We start from the raw sequence: 23531 nt of genomic DNA on the forward strand, positions 1-23531 counted from the left end.
TGCCGAGTGGAGAAAAGCATGGTAGTGGTGGAATGTGAAGAAAATAAATAAATGATCACTAAATGGCAAAAGAAAAGAAAATTGCCCTGTACTGCTTACATGTTGCTCTTTTCTTGTTTGGTAGCCTTTGTGTATATGTAAGACAGCAAATTGCTTTTTGTCCATTCTGGATGTTTAACATGTCTTATTCAGTGACATGGACAAACTGTAGGAACATCATAACCGATGGAGCATTATTAAAAATGATAATGGTGCTGTCGATAGCACATCATAACACGGTTTGCCAAATTTTTTAGCAAGATGTTGATCATGCAGTCTGTCAATTCTCATTTCTTCGAAATTCCCGGAGAAGACTCTGGTGGAAACAAGAGTGTCATTTGTATCCACAACAGAATAGTTCATTAACTCGAGAAGACTTCCTGCCGAGCCAATACTGGAATCGCTCATTTGGAGGCTGCAGGGAAAGGAAAGGAGAATCCAAGAAGCAAGGTTAGTGCACAAACTGGTAATCAGCCTATTACTTCTTTTCATGAATTGCTCAGTTATTAATTAGTAGTTCATTTATGTAAGTATGTAACTGAACTTGATCTGTAGATTGAACTCTTTGACTTTCTGCCTAGGATGGTCGATGCAGTGAGCACCGTGACCAAGATTGTGGAAGTTGCGCTAAAGATCAAGAACGCTGCGGACAAGGTGAAGCAGAACGAGTACATCTGCAAGCAAATAAAAAGCCGCGTCGAGATACTCAGTAATACGTGTTAGATGTGTATAGTTCATTGTATACATTCCCATTATATAAAGGCCTTTTCTGCACTTTACCACATCTGTATATGTACTGGCCATTGGTCCTTAGTAAAGCTAGTTGCTCATTCCTAACATGGTATCAGATGCTTAGGCTCCTCTCCCGCTCCCGCACGCTCGCAACTCCGTGCTCCCCTTCCCTAGCCTGCCTCGTCTCCGGTCGTTCCTGCTCGATTCCGGCCGCCCCGACCCGTTTTCTGCCCGTCACTGGCCGTGCTAGGCACCTGCCCCGCGGCTATCCGCGCTCGCTCAGGTCGTTGCGGCTGAGATCGGCGCTGCCTGCTCCCTTCTTCGTCCGGGCCGTCGCTGCTCTGTCTTCGTCCGGTCACCGCAGCCTCGTCTCCGCCCGTTCGCCATCGGCCTCGTCTGCCAGCCGTCGCCCCTGCTGCCTGTTCGGCCGGCTGGCTCTGGCCGCGGTCGCCCGGCCTCTGCTCCAGCTCGGGCAACTGAGCCCCCTGCCTCGAGCCGCCCAGCCCTCTGCCTCGATCGGGCCTCTGCTCGATCCTGCTCGAGCCGCGTGAGCCCACTATCTTGATCTACTTTGTTGCTCAATCCAGATCGGGCAGCTGAGTCCGTTGACCAAAAAAAAAGGACAGAGGAGACACACAGAGTTCCCTCATGTCTTCTTCGGGCTATGTTGATGTTCCTAGTTGCTCAGTGATTTTCGATGGCACCAACTATGCTGAATTTGTGGGATTCATGCGCATCCATATGTGTGGTCTTCTTCTGTGGGGTGTTCTTTCTGGCGAGGTTCCCTGCCCGCCATGCCCTGTTGCGCCTGTGGCCCCAATCCCACCGGTGCCGCCGGTACTTGCTCCTGAGGCTTCCCAGGCTGACCGGGAGGCCGCCAAGGCCCTTGACGATGCTGCAGTTGATGCCTATGATCACCAGGTATCTGCTTACTCCGATGCTCTTTCGGCGTACCGGGATAATCTATCTACTTACACTCAGTGGTGCAATGACGATGCTCGTGCTGCTGCTGTTCTTACTGCCAGTGTCCTCCCTCAGTTGGCTTCGAAGTTCATGGGACTTGGCACAGTTGCAGCGATGTGGTCTTATCTTTGTCAGCGCTATCGGCCCTCTGGTGATGCTCTCTATCTCTCTGTGGTGCATCAGGAGCACGCCCTCCAGCAAGGTGATTCCTCTATTTATGAGTTCTATTCACAGTACTCTGCCATCTGGCGTCAGCTTGACTCTCTTTGGACAGTTGTTTGTGGCACCTATCATTGCTGTCAGACTACTCGGTCTGATCTGGAGTTTCAGCGGGTCCATGAGTTCTTATCTCGTCTCCGCTCTGAGTTTGAGCCCAGACGTGCTCACTTGCTTGCTCGTGGTCGTGTTCCAATCTCGGAGGTGCTTGCTGAGCTTCGTGCTGAGGAGACCCGCCTTCGCTCTGCTGGTTTGCTGGTGGTCCCGTATGTGTTGGCTGCTCGGGCTCCTGTGTCGTCTGCTCGGCTCACCGCTCCACCGCTCCTCCCCACACCTTCAGGGGGTGAGTCGCCCTGCTTATACTGAGAGGGGCCGTTCGCGCCGTGACACCTTCTGTGGCTACTGCTCTTGGCCCGGTCACCCAGAGTCTGATTACCGTGAGAAGAAGCGAGACCAGCGACTCTCCTCTTCCAGTGGGACTCCTGGATCTTCCTCGACTCCGTCACTCACTGACCAGGACATTGTGAGACTCAAACGCCTCCTGGCTTCCTCAGGGTCTTCGTCGACGGGTTCAGCTGCTGCTGTGACTGCAGCCACTTCTCCACCACCGCAGGCATCTACACAATCAGGTACATCTTCGTGGGTTTTGGATTCTGGAGCCTCCTTCCACATGTCTTCTTATTCTTCTGTGTTGTCTTCTCTCGGACCTCTTGATTCGCCTGTTAATGTTCTTACCGCCGATGGCACACCTCTTCCTGTTGCTAGTCGTGGTCTTCTTTTCACTCCCTCTTTTTCTGTTCCTAGTGTCTCACATGTTCCTCGTCTTACCATGAATCTGTTTTTCGCTGCCCAACTTACTGATTCTGGTTGTCGTGTCATCCTTGATACCGACTCTTGCTCCATTCAAGATCGACGCACCAAGGCTTTGGTTGGCGCTGGCCCCCGGCGCCATGAGTCAGAGGGCCTTTGGGAGGTTGACTGGCTTTGTGTTCCTTCCGCTGCCACCATTCTTGCCAGCTCCCATGCTCTTGCTGCCTCTTCGTCTGCGTCCTTCCAGCAGTGGCATCATCGCCTTGGTCACATCTGTGGCTCTCGCTTGTCTTCCTTAGTTCGTCAAGGCCTCTTGGGCTCTGTATCTGGAGATGTTTCTTTACATTGTAATGGTTGCAGATTTGGCAAACAGACCCAGTTGCCTTATCCTACCAGTGAGTCGGTATCTCAGCGTCCTTTTGACTTAGTTCATTCTGATGTTTGGGGTCCTGCCCCCTTTGATTCGAAAGGTGGTCATCGCTATTATATCCTGTTTATTGATGATTTCTCTCGCTACACCTGGCTCTACTTCATGAAATCTCGTAACGAGGTTATCTCTATATACAAACGTTTTGCTGCCATGGTTCACACCCAGTTTTCCACGCCCATTCGTACTTTTCGTGCTGACTCCGCTGGTGAGTTTATCTCTCAGCTTTTGCGTGGTTTTCTTGCGGAACAGGGTACTCTTGCCCAGTTCTCATGTCCTGGTGCTCATATTCAGAATGGCGTTGCCGAACGTAAGCATCCTCATCTACTTGAAACGGCTCGTGCGCTGATGATTGCCGCTTCCTTTCCGCCTCACTTTTGGGTTGATGTTGTTTCTGCATCCACTTATCAACATTCAGCCATCGACTGCTTTGCAGGGTGGTATTCCTATGGAGTGTCTCACTGGACGTTCCCCTGACTACTCCGCTCTTCGGATGTTTGGATGTGTGTGTTATGTCCTTCTTGCCCCACGAGAACGCACCAAACTGACTGCTCAGTCGGTTGAGTGTGTCTTTCTTGGCTACAGTGATGAGCACAAGGGCTATCGATGTTGGGATCCTGTGGGTCGTCGCTTGCACATCTCGCGTGATGTGACTTTTGATGAGTCTCGTTCTTACTACCCACGTTCTTCTTCCTCGAGTTTATCTGTGGACGACATTTCTTTCCTGCTCCTTCCTGACACACCCGGCTATGTGCCTCATGTGTCACCTCTTCCTCCGGCACCTCTCATTCCTTCTCATTCCCCACCGACACCGTCTTCTCCATCCTCCTCCTCCACCTCTCCACCATCATCTCCCGTCCGTCGCCCTTCTCATCGTTTCCTCTCCACTATACTCGTCGATCTCGTACTGAGGATGTCTCCTCTGACGAGCCTTCCGGTGCACCTCCTCTCCCGCCTCCCCCGGTTCACAACCTTCGTGCTCGGCCTCGCCCCCCGCCTGATCGCTACTCCCCTGATCGGTATGGTATGTCTGCTATTGCTGAGCCCACTTCCTACCGAACTACCATGACTCATCCTGAATGCCAACTTGTGATGGCCGAAGAGCTTGCTGCTCTTGAGCGCTCTGGCACATGGGATCTGGTTACCCTTCCCTCCGGTGTCCGTCCCATCACCTGCAAGTGGGTCTACAAGGTTAAGACTCGCTCCGATGGTTCTCTTGAGCGATACAAAGCTCGTCTTGTGGCCCGTGGTTTTCAGCAGGAGCATGAGTGTGATTATGATGAGACATTCGCTCCTGTGGCCCACATGACCACTGTCCGCACTCTTCTTGATGTGGCTTCTGTTCGCCAGTGGTCTATCTCTCAACTTGATGTTCAAAACGCTTTTCTCAATGGTGAGTTGCGTGAGGTGGTTTATATGCAGCCACCACCGGGGTACTACGCTCCTAATGGTATGGTCTGCCAACTTCGCCGCTCTCTCTATGGTCTTAAACAGGCCCCTCGCGCCTAGTTTGAGCGCTTCGCCTCTGTGGTGACTGCAGCTGGTTTCTTGCCCAGTGATCATGATCCCGCGTTTTTTGTTCGCACGTCTCCTCGTGGTCGGACTCTTCTCCTCCTCTATGTTGATGACATGATCATCACTGGTGACGACTTTGACTATATTGCCTTTGTTAAGGTTCGCCTTCGCGATCAGTTCCTCATGACTGATCTTGGTCCACTTTGCTACTTTCTTGGGATTAAGATCTCCTCGACCTCTGATGGCTTCTACATCTCCCAAGAAAAATATATTCAGGGTCTTCTTGCTCGCGCTGCTCTCGGTGATGAGTGTACAGTTGTGACTCCTATGGAGCTCAACGTTCAGCTTCGTGCCTCTGATGGTGACCCTCTTCCTAATCCCACTCGCTATCGTCATCTTGTTGGCAGTCTTGTCTATCTTGCAGTTACGCATCCTGACATCTCCTATCCTGTCCACATCCTGAGTCAGTTTGTTTCGGCCCCCACCTCTGTCCACTATAGTCATCTCCTCCGTGTTCTACGATATCTTCGTGGCACGATCTCTCAGCGCCTTTTCTTTCCCCACTCCAGCTCTCTTGAGCTCCAGGCCTACTCTGATGCTACCTGGGCCAGTGATCCCTCTGATCGACGCTCGCTGTCTGCTTACTGTGTCTTTCTTGGTGGCTCTCTTATTGCCTGGAAGACAAAGAAGCAGACTGCAGTTTCTCGCTCGAGCACAGAGGCTGAGTTGCGAGCCATGGCTATGTTGACGGCTGAGGTGATCTGGTTACGGTGGTTACTTGAGGATTTTGGTGTGTCTGCTACTACCTCCACTCCTCTACTGTCTGACAGCATCGGTGCTATCAGCATTGCGCTGACCCGGTGAAGCATGAGCTCACCAAGCACATCGGTGTGGATGCCCACTTTGTGCTTGCTGCTGTGCAGGATCAGACTCTCGCTCTTCACTATGTGCCCTCGGAGTTACAGTTGGCTGACTTCTTCACGAAGGCACAGACTCGAGCACAGCATGGGTTTTTCCTCTCCAAACTCGGTGTTGTTGATCCACCATGAGTTTGAGGGGGGTGTTAGATGTGTATAGTTCATTGTGTACATCCCCATTGTATAAGGGGTTTTTCTGCATTTTACCACATCTGTATATGTACTGGCCATTGGTCCTCAGTAAAGCTAGTTGCTCATTCCTAACAATACGATGTCACAGTACCAGAATAACACGGAAAAAAATTGTATGAGACCAGGTCTCACGGTTAGCAGGTAAGACCCGTCCTGATGGATGACACATGGCATTCACAAATCACAAAGCATCTAATCTCTCTCCCCCCTGATTTTAAGTGGGGGGTGGGGGATACTTTGTGATTTGTGAATGCCACGTTGTTGGGGAACGTTGCAGAAAACAAAAAAATTTCCCTACGTTTCACCAAGATTAATCTATGGAGTCAACTAGCAACGAGAGGAGAGTGCATCTACATACCCTTGTAGATCGCGAGCGGAAGCGTTCAAGAGAACAGGGATGATGGAGTCGTACTCGCCGTGATCCAAATCACCGATGACCAAGTGCCAAACGGACGACACCTCCGCGTTCAACACACGTACAGAGCGGATGACGTCTCCTCCTTCTTGATCCAGCAAGGGGGAAGGAGAGGTTGATGAAGATCCAGCAGCACGACGGCGTGGTGGTGGATGCAGCAGTGATCGCAGCAGGGCTTCGCCGAGCTTCTGCGAGAGGGAGAGGTGTAGCAGGGGAGAGGGAGGCGCCAAGACTTAAGGTGCGGCTGCCCTCCCTCCCTCCCCCCTTTATATAGGCCCCCTGGGGGGCGCCGGCCCTAGGAGATGGGATCTCCTTGGGGGGCGGCGGCCAAGGGGGGTGGAGTGCCCCCTAAGGCAAGTGGAGGCGCCCCCACCCTAGGGTTTCCAACCCTAGGCGCAGGGGGCCCAAGGGGGGGCGCACCAGCCCACTATGGGCTGGTTCCCCTCCCCACTTCAGCCCATGAGGCCCTCCGGGATGGGTGGCCCCACCCGGTGGACCCCCGGGACCCATCCGGTGGTCCCGGTACAATACCGGTGACCCCGAATCTTTCCCGATGGCCGAAATTACACTTCCTATATATAATTCTTCACCTCCGGACCATTCCGGAACTCCTCGTGACGTCCAGGATCTCATCCGGGACTCCGAACAACTTTCGGATTACTGCATACTCATATCTCTACAACCCTAGCATCACCGAACCTTAAGTGTGTAGACCCTACGGGTTCGGGAGACACGTAGACATGACCGAGACGGCTCTCCGGCCAATAACCAACAGCGGGATCTGGATACCCATGTTGGCTCCCACATGCTCCTCGATGATCTCATCGGATGAACCACGATGTCGAGGACTTAATCAATCCCGTATTCAATTCCCTTTGTCAATCGGTACGTTACTTGCCCGAGACTCGATCGTCGGTATCCCAATACCTTGTTCAGTCTCGTTACCGGCAAGTCACTTTACTCGTACCGTAATGCATGATCCCATGATCAACCACTTGATCACATTGAGCTCATTATGATGATGCATTACCGAGTGGGCCCAGAGATACCTCTCCGTCATACGGAGTGACAAATCCTAGTCTCGATTCATGCCAACCCAACAGACACTTTCGGAGACACCTGTAATGTACCTTTATAGTCACCCAGTTACGTTGTGACGTTTGGCACACCCAAAGCACTCCTACGGTATCCGGGAGTTGCACAATCTCATGGTCTAAGGAAATGATACATGACATTCAGAAAAGCTACAGCAAACGAACTACACGATCTTTGAGCTAAGCTTAGGATTGGGTCTTGTCCATCACATCATTCTCCTAATGATGTGATCCCGTTATCAATGACATCCCCATGTCCATAGCCAGGAAACCATGACTATCTGTTGATCAACGAGCTAGTCAACTAGAGGCTCACTAGGGACACATTGTGGTCTATGTATTCACACATGTATTACGATTTCCGGATAATACAATTATAGCATGAATAATAGACAATTATCATGAACAAGGAAATATAATAATCATTTTATTATTGCCTCTAGGGCATATTTCCAACAGTCTCCCACTTGCACTAGAGTCAATCATCTAGTTACATTGTGATGAATCGAACACCCATGGAATTCTGGTGTTGATCATGTTTTGCTCTAGGGAGAGGTTTAGTCAACGGATCTGCGACATTCAGATCCGTATGTACTTTACAAATATCTATGTCTCCATCTTGAACATTTTCACGAATGGAGTTGAAGCAACGCTTGATGTGCCTGGTCTTCTTGTGAAACCTGGGCTCCTTGGCAAGTGCAATAGCTCCAGTGTTGTCACAGAAGAGTTTGATCGGCCCCGACGCATTGGGTATGACTCCTAAGTCGGTGATGAACTCCTTCACCCAAATTGCTTCATGCGCTGCCTCCGAGGCTGCCATGTACTCCGCTTCACATGTAGATCCCGCCACAACGCTTTGCTTGCAACTACACCAACTTACTGCCCCACCATTCAAAATATGCACGTATCCGGTTTGTGACTTAGAGTCATCCAGATCTGTGTCGAAGCTAGCATCGACGTAACCCTTTACGACGAGCTCTTCGTCACCTTCATAAACGAGAAACATTTCCTTGGTCCTTTTCAGGTACTTCAGGATATTCTTGACCGCTGTCCAGTGTTCCATGCCGGGATTACTTTGGTACCTCCCTACCAAACTCACGGCAAGGTTTACATCAGGTCTGGTACACAGCATAGCATACATGATAGACCCTATGGCCGAGGCATAGGGGACGACACTCATCTTTTCTCTATCTTCTGCCGTGGTCGGGCATTGAGCCATGCTCAATCTCGTACCTTGCAATACAGGCAAGAACCCCTTCTTTGACTGATCCATTTTGAACTTCTTCAATATCTTGTCAAGGTACATACTCTGTGAAAGACCAATGAGGCGTCTCGATCTATCTCTATAGATCTTGATGCCTAATATATAAGCAGCTTCTCCAAGGTCCTTCATTGAAAAACACTTGTTCAAATAGGCCTTTATGCTTTCCAAGAATTCTATATCATTTCCCATCAACAGTATGTCATCCACATACAATATGAGAAATGCTACAAAGCTCCCACTCACTTTCTTGTAAATGCAGGCTTCTCCATAAGTCTGCATAAACCCAAACGCTTTGATCATCTCATCAAAGCGAATGTTCCAACTCCGAGATGCTTGCACCAGCCCATAAATCGAGCGTTGGAGCTTGCACACCTTGTCGGCATTTTTAGGATCGACAAAACCTTCCGGCTGCATCATATATAATTATTCCTTAAGGAAACCATTAAGGAATGCCGTTTTGACGTCCATTTGTCATATCTCATAATCATAGAATGCGGCAATTGCTAACATGATTCGGACGGACTTCAGCTTCGCTACGGGTGAGAAAGTCTCATCGTAGTCAACCCCTTGAACTTGTCGATAACCCTTAGTGACAAGCCGAGCTTTATAGACGGTCACATTACCATCCGTGTCTGTCTTCTTCTTAAAGATCCATTTATTTTCTATGGCTCGCCGATCAACAGGCAAGTCAGTCAAAGTCCATACTTCATTTTCATACATGGATCCTATCTCGGATTTCATGGCTTCCAGCCATTTGTCGGAATTCGGGCCCGCCATCGCTTCTTCATAGTTCGAAGGTTCACCGTTGTCTAACAACATGATTTCCAAGACAGGGTTGCCGTACCACTCTGGTGCGGAACGTGTCCTTGTGGACCTACGAAGTTCAGTAGCAACTTGATCTGAAGTTTCATGATCATCATCATCAACTTCCTCTCTAGTCGGTGCAGGCACCTCAGGAACATTTTGTTGAGCTGCGCCACTTACCGGTTCAAGAGGTAATACTTCATCAAGTTCTACCTTCCTCCCACTTATTTCTTTCGAGAGAAACTCTTTCTCTAGAAAGGATCCATTCTTGGCAACGAAGATCTTGCCTTCGGATCTGAGGTAGAAGGTATACCCAATGGTTTCCTTAGGGTATCCTATGAAGACGCATTTTTCCGACTTGGGTTCGAGCTTTTCAGGTTGAAGTTTCTTGACATAAGCATCGCATCCCCAAACTTTTAGAAACGACAGCTTAGGTTTCTTCCCAAACCATAATTCATACGGTGTCGTCTCAACGGATTTCGACGGAGCCCTATTTAAAGTGAATGCGGCAGTCTCTAAAGCATAGCCCCAAAATGATAGCGGTAAATCGGTAAGAGACATTATAGATCGCACCATATCTAATAGAGTGCGATTACGACGTTCGGACACACCATTACGCTGAGGTGTTCCAGGCGGCGTGATTTGTGAAACTATTCCATATTTTCTTAAGTGTGTGCCAAATTCGTGACTCAAGTATTCTCCCCCACAATCTGATCGCAAGAACTTGATTTTCCTGTCACGTTGATTCTCAACCTCACTCTGAAATACCTTGAACTTTTCAAAGGTCTCAGACTTGTGTTTCATTAAGTAGACATACCCATATCTACTCGAGTCATCAGTGAGGGTGAGAACATAACGATAGCCACCGCGAGCCTCAACACTCATTGGACCGCACACATCAGTATGTATGATTTTCAATAAGTTGGTTGCTCGCTCCATTGTTCCTGAGAATGGAGTCTTGGTCATTTTACCCATGAGGCATGGTTCGCACGTGTCAAATGATTCGTAATCAAGAGACTCTAAAAGTCCATCTGCATGGAGCTTCTTCATGCGTTTGACACCTTTGTTACCAAGGCGGCAGTGCCACAAGTATGTGGGACTATCATTATCAACCTTACATCTTTTGGTATTCACACTATGAATATGTGTAGCATTACGCTCGAGATTCATTAAGAATAAACCATTCACCATCGGAGCATGACCATGAACATAAAACATATCTCTCATATAAATAGAACAACCATTATTCTCGGATTTAAATGAGTAGCCATCTCGAATTAAACGAGATCCTGATACAATGTTCATGCTCAAAGTTGGCACTAAATAACAATTATTGAGGTTTAAAACTAATCCCGTAGGTAAATGCAGAGGTAGCGTGCCGACGGCGATCACATCGACCTTGGAACCATTCCCGACGCGCATCGTCACCTCGTCCTTCGCCAGTCTCCGCTTATTCCGCAGCTCCTGCTTTGAGTTATAAATGTGAGCAATCGCACCGGTATCAAATACCCAGGAGCTACTACGAGTACTGGTAAGGTACACATCAATTACATGTATATCACATATACCTTTAGTGTTGCCGGCCTTCTTATCCGCTAAGTATTTGGGGCAGTTCCGCTTCCAGTGACCACTTCCCTTGCAATAAAAACACTCAGTCTCAGGCTTGGGTCCATTCTTTGGCTTCTTCCCGGCAGCTTGCTTACCTGGCGCGGCAACTCCCTTGCCGTCCTTCTTGAAGTTCTTCTTACCCTTGCCTTTCTTGAACTTAGTGGTTTTATTCACCATCAACACTTGATGTTCCTTTTTGACTTCTACCTCTGCTGATTTCAGCATTGCAAATACTTCAGGAATGGTCTTTTCCATCCCCTGCATATTGAAATTCATCACAAAGCTCTTGTAGCTCGGTGGAAGCGACTGAAGGATTCTGTCAATGACCGCGTCATCCGGGAGATTAACTCCCAGCTGAGTCAAGCGGTTATGCAACCCAGACATTTTGAGTATGTGTTCACTGACAGAACTATTTTCCTCCATCTTACAGCTGAAGAACTTGTCAGAGACTTCATATCTCTTGACCCAGGCATGAGCTTGAAAAACCATTTTCAGCTCTTCGAACATCTTATATGCTCCGTGTCTCTCAAAACGCTTTTGGAGCCCCGGTTCTAAGCTGTAAAGCATGCCGCACTGAACGAGGGAGTAATCATCAGCACGTGCCTGCCAAGCGTTCATAACGTCTTGGTTCTGTGGGACGGGTGCGTCACCTAGCGGTGCTTCTAGGACATAATCTTTGTTGGCAGCTATGAGGATGATCCTCAGGTTCCGGACCCAGTCCGTATAGTTGCTGTCATCGTCTTTCAGCTTGGTTTTCTCTAGGAACGCGTTGAAGTTGAGGACAACGTTGGCCATTTGATCTACAAGACATATTGTAAAGATTTTAGACTAAGTTCATGATAATTAAGTTCATCTAATCAAATTATTCAATGAACTCCCACTTAGATAGACATCCCTCCAGTCATCTAAGTATAACATGATCCGAGTTGACTAGGCCGTGTCCGATCATCACGTGAGACGGACTAGTCAACATCGGTGAACATCTTCATGTTGATCGTATCTTCTATACGACTCATGGTCGACCTTTCGGTCTTCTGTGTTCCGAGGCCATGTCTATACATGCTAGGCTCGTCAAGTCAACCTAAGTGTATTGCGTGTGTAAATCTGTCTTACATCCGTTGTATGTGAACGTTGGAATCTATCACACCCGATCATCACGTGGTGCTTCGAAACAACGAACTGTCGCAACGGCGCACAGTTAGGGGGAACACTTTCTTGAAATTATTATGAGGGATCATCTTATTTACTACCGTCGTTCTAAGTAAACAAGATGCAAAAACATGATAAACATCACATGCAATCAAATAATAGTGACATGATATGGCCAATATCATATAGCTCCTTTGATCTCCATCTTGGGGCTCCATGATCATCTTGTCACCGGCATGACACCATGATCTCCATCATCGTGTCTCCATGAAGTTGCTCGCCAACTATTACTTCTACTACTATGGCTAACACGTTTAGCAATAAAGTAAAGTAATTTACATGGCGTTTCTCAATGACACGCAGGTCATACAAAAAAATAAAGACAACTCCTATGGCTCCTGCCGGTTGTCATACTCATCGACATGCAAGTCGTGATTCCTATTACAAGAACATGATCAATCTCATACATCACATATATCATTCATCATTCATCACAACCTTTGGCCATATCACATCACAAAACACTTGCTGCAAAAACAAGTTAGACGTCCTCTAATTGTTGTTGCAAGTTTTTACGTGGCTGCTATAGGTTTCTAGCAAGAACGTTTCTTACCTACGCCAAAACCACAACGTGAATTGCCAATTTCTATTTACCCTTCATAAGGACCTTGTTCATCGAATCCGATCCGACTAAAGTGGGAGAGACAGACACCCGCCAGCCACCTTATGCAACTAGTGCATGTCAGTCGGTGGAACCGGTCTCACGTAAGCGTACGTGTAAGGTTGGTTCGGGCCGCTTCATCCCACGATGCCGCCGAATCAAGATAAGACTAGTAACGGCAAGCAAATTGACAATATCGACGCCCACAACTACTTTGTGTTCTACTCGTGCATAGTAACTACGCATAGACCTAGCTCATGATGCCACTGTTGGGGAACGTTGCAGAAAACAAAAAAAATTCCCTACGTTTCACCAAGATCAATCTATGGAGTCAACCAGCAACGAGAGTAGAGTGCATCTACATACCCTTGTAGATCGCAAGCGGAAGCGATCAAGAGAACGGGGATGATGGAGTCGTACTCGCCGTGATCCAAATCACCGATGACCAAGTGCCGAACGGACGGCACCTCCGCGTTCAACACATGTACGGAGCGGATGACGTCTCCTCCTTCTTGATCCAGCAAGGGGGAAGGAGAGGTTGATGAAGATCCAGCAGCACGACGGCGTGGTGGTGGATGCAGCAGTGATCGCAGCAGGGCTTCGCCGAGCTTCTGCGAGAGGGAGAGGTGTAGCAGGGGAGAGGGAGGCGCCAAGACTTAAGGTGCGGCTGCCCTCCCTCCCCCCCCCCCTTTATATAGGCCCCCTGGGGGGGCGCCGGCCCTAGGAGATGGGATCTCCTTGGGAGGGCGGCGGCCAAGGGGGGTGGAGTGCCCCCCAAGGCAAGTGGAGGCACCCCCACCCTAGGGTTTCCAACCCTAGGCGCAGGGGGGCCCAAGGGGGGGCGCACCAGCCCACTATGGGCTGGTTCCCCTCCCCACTTCAGCCCATGGGGCCCTCCGGGATGGGTGGCCCCACCCGGTGGACCCCCGGGACCCATCCGGTGGTCCCGGTACAATACCGGTGACCCCGAATCTTTCCCCATGGCCGAAACTACACTTCCTATATATAATTCTTCACCTCCGGACCATTCCGGAACTCCTCGTGACGTCCAGGATCTCATCCGGGACTCCGAACAACTTTCGGATTACTGCATACTCATATCTCTACAACCCTAGCATCACCGAACCTTAAGTGTGTAGACCCTACGGGTTCGGGAGACACGTAGACATGACCGAGACGGCTCTCCGGCCAATAACCAACAGCGGGATCTGGATACCCATATTGGCTCCCACATACTCCTCGATGATCTCATCGGATGAACCACGATGTCGACGACTTAATCAATCCCGTATTCAATTCCCTTTGTCAATCGGTACGTTACTTGCCCGAGACTCGATCGTCGGTATCCCAATACCTTGTTCAGTCTCGTTACCGGCAAGTCACTTTACTCGTACCGTAATGCATGATCCCGTGATCAACCACTTGATCACATTGAGCTCATTATAATGATGCATTACCGAGTGGGCCCAGAGATACCTCTACGTCATACGGAGTGACAAATCCCAGTCTCGATTCGTGCCAACCCAACAGACACTTTCGGAGACACCTGTAATGTACCTTTATAGTCACCCAGTTACATTGTGACGTTTGGCACACCCAAAGCACTCCTACGGTATCCGGGAGTTGCACAATCTCATGGTCTAAGGAAATGATACTTGACATTCAGAAAAGCTACAGCAAACGAACTACACGATCTTTGAGCTAAGCTTAGGATTGGGTCTTATCCATCACATCATTCTCCTAATGATGTGATCCCGTTATCAATGACATCCCCATGTCCATAGCCAGGAAACCATAACTATCTGTTGATCAACGAGCTAGTCAACTAGAGGCTCACTAGGGACACATTGTGGTCTATGTATTCACACATGTATTACGATTTCCGGATAATACAATTATAGTATGAATAATAGACAATTATCATGAACAAGGAAATATAATAATCATTTTATTATTGCCTCTAGGGCATATTTCCAACACACGTGTCATCCATCAGGATGGGTCTCGCGTGAGACCTGGTCTCATAGAATTCTTTTCCAAATAACACGAAGCTAATGAACAGCTTGGAGGTGAGAGCCGCACTTGAGGCGTTGGACCAGATCCTTGGTGAGGCCTTGAAGCGGAAAAGAATTCTATGAGACCAGGTCTCACGCGAGACCCAACCTGATGGATGACACGTGGATTCACAAATCACAAAGCATCTACCCCACCCCCCACTTGAAATCAAGGGGGGAGAGATTAGATGCTTTGGGATTTGTAAATGCCACGTGCCATTTATCAGGGCGGGTCTCACCTACTAACCGTGAGACCTGGTCTCATATAAATTTTTTTCCCCTTGAAGCTCGTCACCGATTGCCAGGAGACCAACTTGGCTCGCCTTCTCTACAACTCTAGGCACCTGTCGCAACAGTTAATCCAGGTGGAGCAGCGTATAACCAGTAAGAACATGGATGCTATGTTTGCCATCATGGCCTTCCTTTTACCTAAGCCATTCGGTTTTCATCCTCCACCCTCACTGGTATGATCCATGCACAACTTTTGTCATTCTTGCCTGTGGGGTTTCTCTTCCATAATAGTTGAAGGGGATGGCCGAGACGTTACCTGGAGGAGTAGCAGAGAACGGCAATCTACCACACCTTCCTGGAATTCCTTTACCAAGTGACATATCCGCCATAGTCACCGAAAGTTTGGGCAGCACAGGAAAGTTGTGGGGTACAAGAACAAACTTCAGACGGTCCTGATGGGTTGCTTGTTTCTGATGGATCAAGTTCTGTTAGGAACAAAGCAAGTAATCCAGAAATAACCAATAATGGAAGTATACCACCAGATGCAGAATCCCACCACAAGGCTGAATGGGTAGAGCAAGATGAACCAGGTGTTTATATCACTCTCACTGCCTTGCCCGGAGGGGCTAACAGTCTCAAGCGAGTTCAGTTCAGGTAAATACATTCGAAGCCTATCCGAAAGAGAACTTTTGTATCCACTCCCGTACCTTTTCATCTTTGTCGCCCATTCGTGTTGAGCTGGTTCGACATTTCAGTATTCGACTTTGTGGCTGCAGCCGGAGGAGGTTCAGTGAGAGACAGGCAGAACAATGGTGGTGGCAAGGGAACAGGGCAAGGGTGTACCAGCAGTACAATATTCACATGATTGACAAATAGATTGCAGGCATGGATCGCGAGATTGCATCTCATTTACTTGACTCGTACAAAAAAACTTGATTACAAGTGGAGACGAGGCCTTATAAAAAGGAAATGAAGGACAGGTTTTTAGTTTTACATAATTATTTTCTCTACCCTTTCCTTTTTTCCCTGTGTGAAAGTTAGGCTCTTGCAGAAGTAATGCAAAGGCTCATTTGCCACCCAGCTTTTCATTTCAATAGATGGTGTGCGTTGTTGCATGGGTCTACTTGTAATGTTGAATATTGTTAGGGGTTGAAAATTATGTGGAGTCTTTTTACCTGAAAGTCAAAGAATAGATGTATTACCAGAAACGTGGAGTCATTCTACCATTTAAGGGACCTCTCTCAATTCAGCATGTTCAATAATAGCATTAAATACAAAATTCCAATGCTCATTCTCATTTGCTTTATTTATTTCCAGAGCTATTCCTAATAAGATTACCACTCACCAAACATGGAAGGGGATTATCATGGACAGTTCTGCTAAAAAGGCAGATTTTCCATCAATTTGAGCATCTCCATATATAGTAAGCAAGTTCCAACGAAATTTCACAATTTTATCAAAACACCAAGATCCTAACAAAGTAAACTTCAATCTGCACTTGTACCACATCCAGCAAATCATCATCAACACCCACCAAAATACTTCCAGATCTACCTCTAGGAGGTGACCAATTCCATACAAAATTCTTTCCACCACACAAATTATGTAGTTCATTTTTAGTGAAATCAGCTTTAATGGTTTCTTGTAAACCAATAAAATCCAGCTTTCTTTCCAGAATTAAATCCCTAACAAATCTCTTTTTGATATCCTGCCAAATTCCTCTGACATTCCAGAACAAACCTATCATTTCTAACAATAATAATTCAAGCAGAAAAACTATCAAGATTTTTTCCTAGGCTTTTTAATGCCACCAATGGAAACAGTGTGCTTCACACAGCCAATAGCTGGTGAGCCACTTTCAACTTTTGTCGGAGGACAACTGGCTCCAACTTCTGTGAGGCAATCAAACTTGAGACTTCCTGCCGATCTTTCAGTGGTGATTGTCATGACAGGCTCAGGAACAGGTCTTGCACCCTTCCCTGGTTTCTTGCAAGTTTGGTGATGTTCAATGATAGTTTTGCGACTTGTTGTTGACTATTCGGTCAAAATACTGAGCTGGGTCGATCAATCCTTTTCTTTTTGGATGCAGAAACAGCAAAATCGGATCAGTTCAAAGGCCGAGGGCTTTGTGGACAGAAGGTAAATATTTGAGGGATGTGTGCCAAGAGACGATTCCCAAGACACATAAGATTCATGGGCCAGAATATTCGTTCATCAGTAGATTAAAAAAGTGTATCAATGAAAGATTACTGACATAGGACTAAGATCTAATGTTCTACAAGCTTCATGCTTTCCTCTTTTTTCTTTCCTTTCTTTGTAAGATTGGAGAGGTTTTTGTACCTGTATATTATATATATTCTTGTGAATTCTTTATGCATAAGATGAGGACAATTTCAGCAATAAACCTATGATAATGTGATGATATTTTGTAGCTGGTGGGCAAATGATGCTTATTTCTCCTTTCCTCGTTCCTGCATGTCATTTTCACTTTGTTATCTATTTTAATGAAACAGCAGGGCCCATGCTGCATAATATTCACCTTATTGCTTGAACTTTAGCAAATATTCCAAAGAACTAGGGTAGTTCTATCCAGAAAATATGTGGCATCACACACTTATGCTGCAACGTTTCAGGTCTGCTAAATTTTTGCTGACAATGTTTTGTTCAGTTTTAAGTTCAAGTTTCAGACATGGACATACCGAAACTGTACTTGTCTCCTTAGCTAACAGTAAGCAAACACAGTACGAGATAGGTGTTCTTCAAATACCTAAGGTATATCACTGCTAGAAGAATCATACAATAAACATAAAACAAAGTTTCAAGAAAAAAAATAGTTTAGGCACACGTCAAAATTGATGGGAGGGTCTTTATTGAAGTATATGCAGTAGCTTGCTATCACCAAATCAGACACAGCAAGAATGTTCAATGGTTACCCACTAACCCTAATCACAATTCCAGCTTTTGCATATGTAAATCAACCTGCCAATGTTCTGTTACTCACTTGAACCTCCTCAATTTCCACTACTCTTTAAAAGGTGGCAAGCCCCATTCGGTCGGGTTGAAATCTAACAGGGAACTGAGGACTTGGTCAGCATCTTTCTGATACGAAACATCCAGCCTCGGATCTGGGACCATCACTGCATACCTGCAAAGGAAAAAAAACATAGTTTGCACTTCATGCCCCAGTAGCCAAAAGGACAGTTGTGTAACTGCAGTTGTCACTTACATGCCAGCATTCTTAGCTGCTCCTACACCTGATGGCGCATCTTCAAAGACCAAGCACTTACTTGGTTCTACATTACCCTAAAAGCACAAATACAAGGCAATCATATCAGGTGAAAAGAAAGAGTGTGCACAATGTTCTGAAGGACATAGCAATAACATTACAGAAGTTCTAAAACAATAATTCTAATACCTCAAATCTTCTCATGGCAGCAAGGAAAATATCAGGAGATGGCTTGCCAGCCTTCACCTCTGGGTCATCCCCCATGACAACATGATGCATCAAGGCAAACATTTCCTGGTGGTTCTGTGTCTTCAGTGCAAAATGACGTTTATGGGATCTGAAAGACACCATAAATAAATGATTCTAACTTAGTAAAGAACAAAGAGCAACGAAGAAGAGTGCAGTGAGGCCAAGTGATTAATATAGAGAAATTACCCTGTCGCGACACAGATAGGTATTTCGTTTGCATGGAGATGATGAATCAATCGTACTACCCCTGCAAGACAAACGATTCATTATCCACCATAACTCCATAAGCAATATCATATACATATATGTAATCAGTATGCTACTCCAAGTCATTTATGTGCCAAAAACAGCTCAAATAAACAAGAAAGACAACCACATGATACATTTTAATATAGCAGTGAGTAGGAAAATAAATGATGTCCAAATGGTGGATTTTATGTTCTCTTGAGTGGTCAGTTGCTTCAGCCTAGTCTTATACAGTTGCAACTATTATTTCTATAAATGCGTCGAAGCACAAGTTTTGCGTTTTCTCGGGGAAAAATATTGAATGTTTTTTACCTTCCAGTATAGAGATTCTTTCAGTATGTTCAATCAATGATTGCGTCTGATTATATTATATCAACTGAAGATAGATCTCATGCTACCAAGTACCAACATTTTCATGAAACAAAGGACACCCAGAATTAAATCCCTTAAATTCCGTTCTAAATCATTGGTTTAATAGTGTATAATTATACTCCCTCCGTAGTTAGTGCTAGATACATCCATTTGAGCCACAAGCTTTTTGGATTGGAGGGAGTAGTACATAAGAACATGGCCCGAGTGCCATCAGCACAAGGTGGCATATTGTCTTGGGCAGCCTATATTAGTACATCGTGTGGTAAAAACTGAAAGCAGAGGTTCACGCCAAATGAATTGGCAAGGCATGCCCTTAATACTTTCAGTTCCTCATTTTTCTGCCATGTGACATTAAACTAGTAATAGAGATTGTAGCAACCACAAAAGCAACCGAAGCAATTACTGAACAGCTTATTACATCGACTTAAAGGATCTTCTACAGCTCAAATTCCTTAACTTGTTTTCCCCATCTAACAGATTATCAAGTCATGTTAAACTAAACCTGCAATTCAGTTGCCCACCCACTGACAAGTGACAAAGCTTGACACATCACTTATACACAGATAAACGACCCAAAGAGTTTCTATCATTAGAAGGGGAGAAACGAACCGGGCAGGACGGCGCAGGAGGGGAAGAGCTCCTGCAGCATGCCCTCGCGCTCCTCGAGGAACTGCTCCGGGGTGAGCAGGCCGGCGAGGCCGCACTCGTCGACGAAGATGCGCGCCGACTCGGCGGCCTTCTTGCCCATCATCTTGGCCTTGAGGGACCAGTCGAACACCTTGCCGTACCTCGCGAGGATCTTCTCCTGCACCTCCGTGTAGAACCCCTCCGTGTCTGCGCCCGTCCGCACCAAGCCATGGAATCAGGCAAGACAATGGAAACAATAGGGTGCAAGAAGCTACCAAATCCAGCCATCCAAGAAGCTACCGACAGCCCAGGAACCGGTCCGGATACCAAGAATCGAGGGAGGCGGGGGAAGGGGGAGTGGGGAGCGGGTACCGAGGAGGAGGCCGTCCATGTCGAAGATGACGTGTGAGACGGTGGCCCTGGGCGCCGGCGCTGCCTGCCCCTCGCCGGCGTCCACCGATGCCATTGCCGCGCGAGGGAAGGAGAGAGATCTGGGGGATTTCGGCGTGCGGATCTCGCGCGGCTGCTGAGCTCGTCCAGCCGACCGGATGATTGCTCCAGCGAGGTGAGCTCGTGCAGCTTGGAACATTATGGACCGGGCCAAATCTGCGCCTGTCCTAGCTCGCTGCAAACGAACAGAATGGCTAAACGGGCCGCCACGGCTCGGCCCGTGCTAATGGTGCCAGGCACAGCACGGCTATATATACATAATTAAAAAAAACATCAAAAGGACATACGTGTCGTGCCAGCCCGCATGCTCAAACTAGTGGCCCAAGCACAGATCATGGCGTGTGACGTGCCTCGCACGACCCGATTAGCCCGTGCCAGGCCTAGCATGTCTAATGTCGTGCCGCCGTGCTAATAGGCCAGCCTACCAGGCACGACCCGGATGACCGGCTCAGCTCCCCCAGCATGATTTCCTCTTCGATGAAATCCCTATTCTACGCTTATAGGGTTATAGGATTGTTGGCACATAGCGCACACACCTGATACGAAAATGGACCGAATCATTTGGAGATTGAGCTCTTTTTTTGTGAAGTTTCTAGTAGCTTTGGACTGGTTTTATGAAGCTTGTACAAGCCTCTGATCGTTTTTATTTTACCATTTCTGCTACTTTATTTTCATTTTCCATTTTAAATTTCATGAACTTTTTCTAAAAAATCATGAGGTTTTTATGAAAATCGTCACCAATTTTTACATTGGTGTACTTGTTTCATTTTTGTAAAAACATTATTAAAATCCCGAACCTTTTTCAAATTGAAGAATAATTTTCTCATCTTCGAATATTTTTTAATTTAGATTATTTAATTCACAAACCTTTTTCAAATCCATAATTTTATTTAAGTTTGTGAACATTTTTAAAATTTTAAAAACGGATATTCAGTTTTTTAGAGTGTTGCACCTCAATAAAAAATGAAATAAATAAGCAAGCCATTGATCGGTGTACCTGTATCGATCGTGCTAGAATATATGTGTTGCAAACACTAATTGGCGCCACAAATACTGTCGAGGAGATTTATGGTATTATTAGTCGGTTTATCAAAAATCAAATACTCTAAAAATATTAATTATTTGGATGTCCTTTTATTTCTCATCCCTTATTTATCTGTTCTATAACTATGTTTTGCATTCGACCAATTTATGTAAATTCTGAAGAACTTATAGTTTTCTATTGCACTTAAAAGAATTACACACGGTACATTATTGTTGAACATAATACAATACATTGTTAGTGTTCAGACTATTAATACATGTTGTTTCAAATAAATTTCACTAAATACAAACTATATTTTGCAGCATTTTTTTAATGTTTACTTTTGATAAACTAATATTTGGAAACAAAATTCACTGAGTAAGTCTTTTCAGATATGAAGAATACTAAAAAGAACTATAAAAATGCATGCCTCCACAATCTAAGCTACATATAAAAGAGGGTACTAGGAAATATGAGTGTCTTTTGCTATCGACACATAATATATATTTGATTGTGCTAAGTTAGCACTGCTAGTTCAAAGCTCAACAGACATGCATAGTTTGCCCAATTTTTGTTGATGTCTTTGTAAAAGAGTGGTTAGTTCTATTTGAGTTAGTTTGTTATTTTTTTAGAGTTTTTTTTTGTGGTGGAAAATGGATAGGGAAGTTTGGATGAACCATCACATTGTCCAACTCCCATTTAATAAATACTACATACTAAAGAAGATAAATGCATGTTCTCCGATATTTTAGTACTATTAAATATCATGAAAAGGACATATGGAATAAAGCATCCAACAAATATCTCAATACAGACCTCGAAAATGAAGCACAACATAAATATCTCGATAGACTTTTGAGAAAGCATGATTTTTATATCACATTTGATTTAATGAATGGTTTCGGTTATATTTTTGCCCGATGACCAGTCAGCACCAAAACCCACCTCGTGTGGTACCACCAAAACCCAACACGACCATGACTCATCATAACCCATAGTAAACCACTTTGTTCCTCCCACCTCACCCCCTTTCACACTTGTCCTGTCATGCCCTTGTACCAACCCCTTCTCATTGGAACCGTCCTGAGGAACAATCCATACTTATGTCATATTATCAGTTTCGTTGAGAAATGGAAGTGCGGAGAACTCATTAATTTGGAAAAGAAAATGAGCAATTAGGACAACTCCAACTCTCAAGTTTTCGAAACTATTGATCCGGATCTCTATTAATAATCATATGTTGATAGTTGGTGAAAGTTTTTCGATGAAGTAAAGCAAGCCCCCCTCCCCCTGAAATTCTTGAGATCTAAAGGGGAGTTGAAGCAGGTGTTGCATAAGCTCTACTGGGTATTTGAGGCATGTCTTCACTCTTGTGTGCTATTTTGAAGTAACAGAATGTATGCCAAACTCTAATTGCCCCATCCCCTTGTATTTGTCACTCCCTAACTCTCTCATGGCCCCCGCTTGTAACTTTCGTTCCAGGACTTTTTAATGATACGTGGAATTAAGGTGGTGACCCCCCCCCCCCCCACACACACACACACCCCAACCACCCCCGCATGATATGAATGGTTCACCGTACGCACTACTCACACTCCCTCTATATATATGGTTCCTCCCGGTTTGAATTTTTTTAGATTGATTGCAAAAAGACATCTAAAAGTTAGGATCAATACGTTGAAGGACGGAGTAAACATGTTCGGTGGCCGCATGCGTCTGTCCGAGGAGAACCACTCGGAGTGCTTTTATATTCAACAAGATGATGGTGCTCTATGCATGTATACATCTAGGGATTTGAGACGAGTTGTTGGAGTCGGTGTTGAACAGAACCCTGAGGTTTCATGGTGGCTCGCCCTGAAGACCGACGAGTTATTACTTGTTCTTGTTTTGATATAAATCATAAAATCTTACACCAAAAGAATTTAATATAGAATTTCGCTACAAATTGAACATCAAACTTTTGTGCATGGCAAATCAAACACCTAAGATGGCAAATTATGTTGTCATGAGCGTGTCAAATTCTTTTAGAAAGCGATGATTTGGCAGGATTTGCCATTGCTTGCTAAAGGAAATTGTCACCCTCATGACAACATAATTTTTCATAAAAGCGTTCGATTTGCCATGTTTAAAATCTAACATCAATTTTTTTAACATTACGTTTAATCTACCCCTAATAATAAAGCGAACAGTGCTTCTGGTCGTCCGTCATATCATATTTTGCAGAAAACCCCCTTCCTTTCCCAGTA

The 23531-nt window shown here is 46.0% G+C and overlaps 1 protein-coding gene and 1 pseudogene across 2 annotated transcripts; one reads left to right on the top strand and one right to left on the bottom strand.

Annotated features, from left to right (window-relative positions):
• The first annotated feature begins 359 nt into the window (after positions 1-359).
• On the top strand, positions 360-2802 carry LOC147981968 (uncharacterized; annotated as a pseudogene). The gene is made up of 2 exons (XR_015599961.1): positions 360-489; positions 621-2802. The product of XR_015599961.1 is annotated as an uncharacterized LOC147981968 (transcript).
• Positions 2803-17943: 15141 nt separating this feature from the next.
• LOC125546139 ((DL)-glycerol-3-phosphatase 2) lies at positions 17944-20430 on the bottom strand. The gene is made up of 6 exons (XM_048710298.1): positions 20184-20430; positions 19794-20018; positions 18753-18813; positions 18507-18654; positions 18318-18394; positions 17944-18236 (listed from the first exon to the last, which is right to left on the bottom strand). Exons 1-6 carry the CDS (start codon positions 20398-20400, stop codon positions 18113-18115), a joined length of 852 nt encoding a protein of 283 aa, XP_048566255.1. The 5' UTR covers positions 20401-20430; the 3' UTR covers positions 17944-18112.
• Between the last annotated feature and the right edge of the window lie 3101 nt (positions 20431-23531).

This window comes from Triticum urartu, chromosome 3A (genome assembly GCF_056163025.1).
Source record: "Triticum urartu cultivar PI428250 chromosome 3A, HENAU_Tu73, whole genome shotgun sequence".
Classification (NCBI taxonomy): Eukaryota; Viridiplantae; Streptophyta; class Magnoliopsida; order Poales; family Poaceae; genus Triticum; species Triticum urartu.

Excerpts from the sequence above, each read along its gene's own strand:
- LOC125546139 (XM_048710298.1), bottom strand. The coding sequence starts at position 20,400 with ATGTTCCAAGCTGCACGAGCTCACCTCGCTGGAGCAATCATCCGGTCG. Across the intron at positions 20,019-20,183 it reads CATGGACGGCCTCCTCCTCG|ACACGGAGGGGTTCTACACG; the intron begins GTACCCGCTCCC and ends GGACGGGCGCAG. Across the intron at positions 18,814-19,793 it reads CTCCTGCGCCGTCCTGCCCG|GGGTAGTACGATTGATTCAT; the intron begins GTTCGTTTCTCC and ends TTTGTCTTGCAG.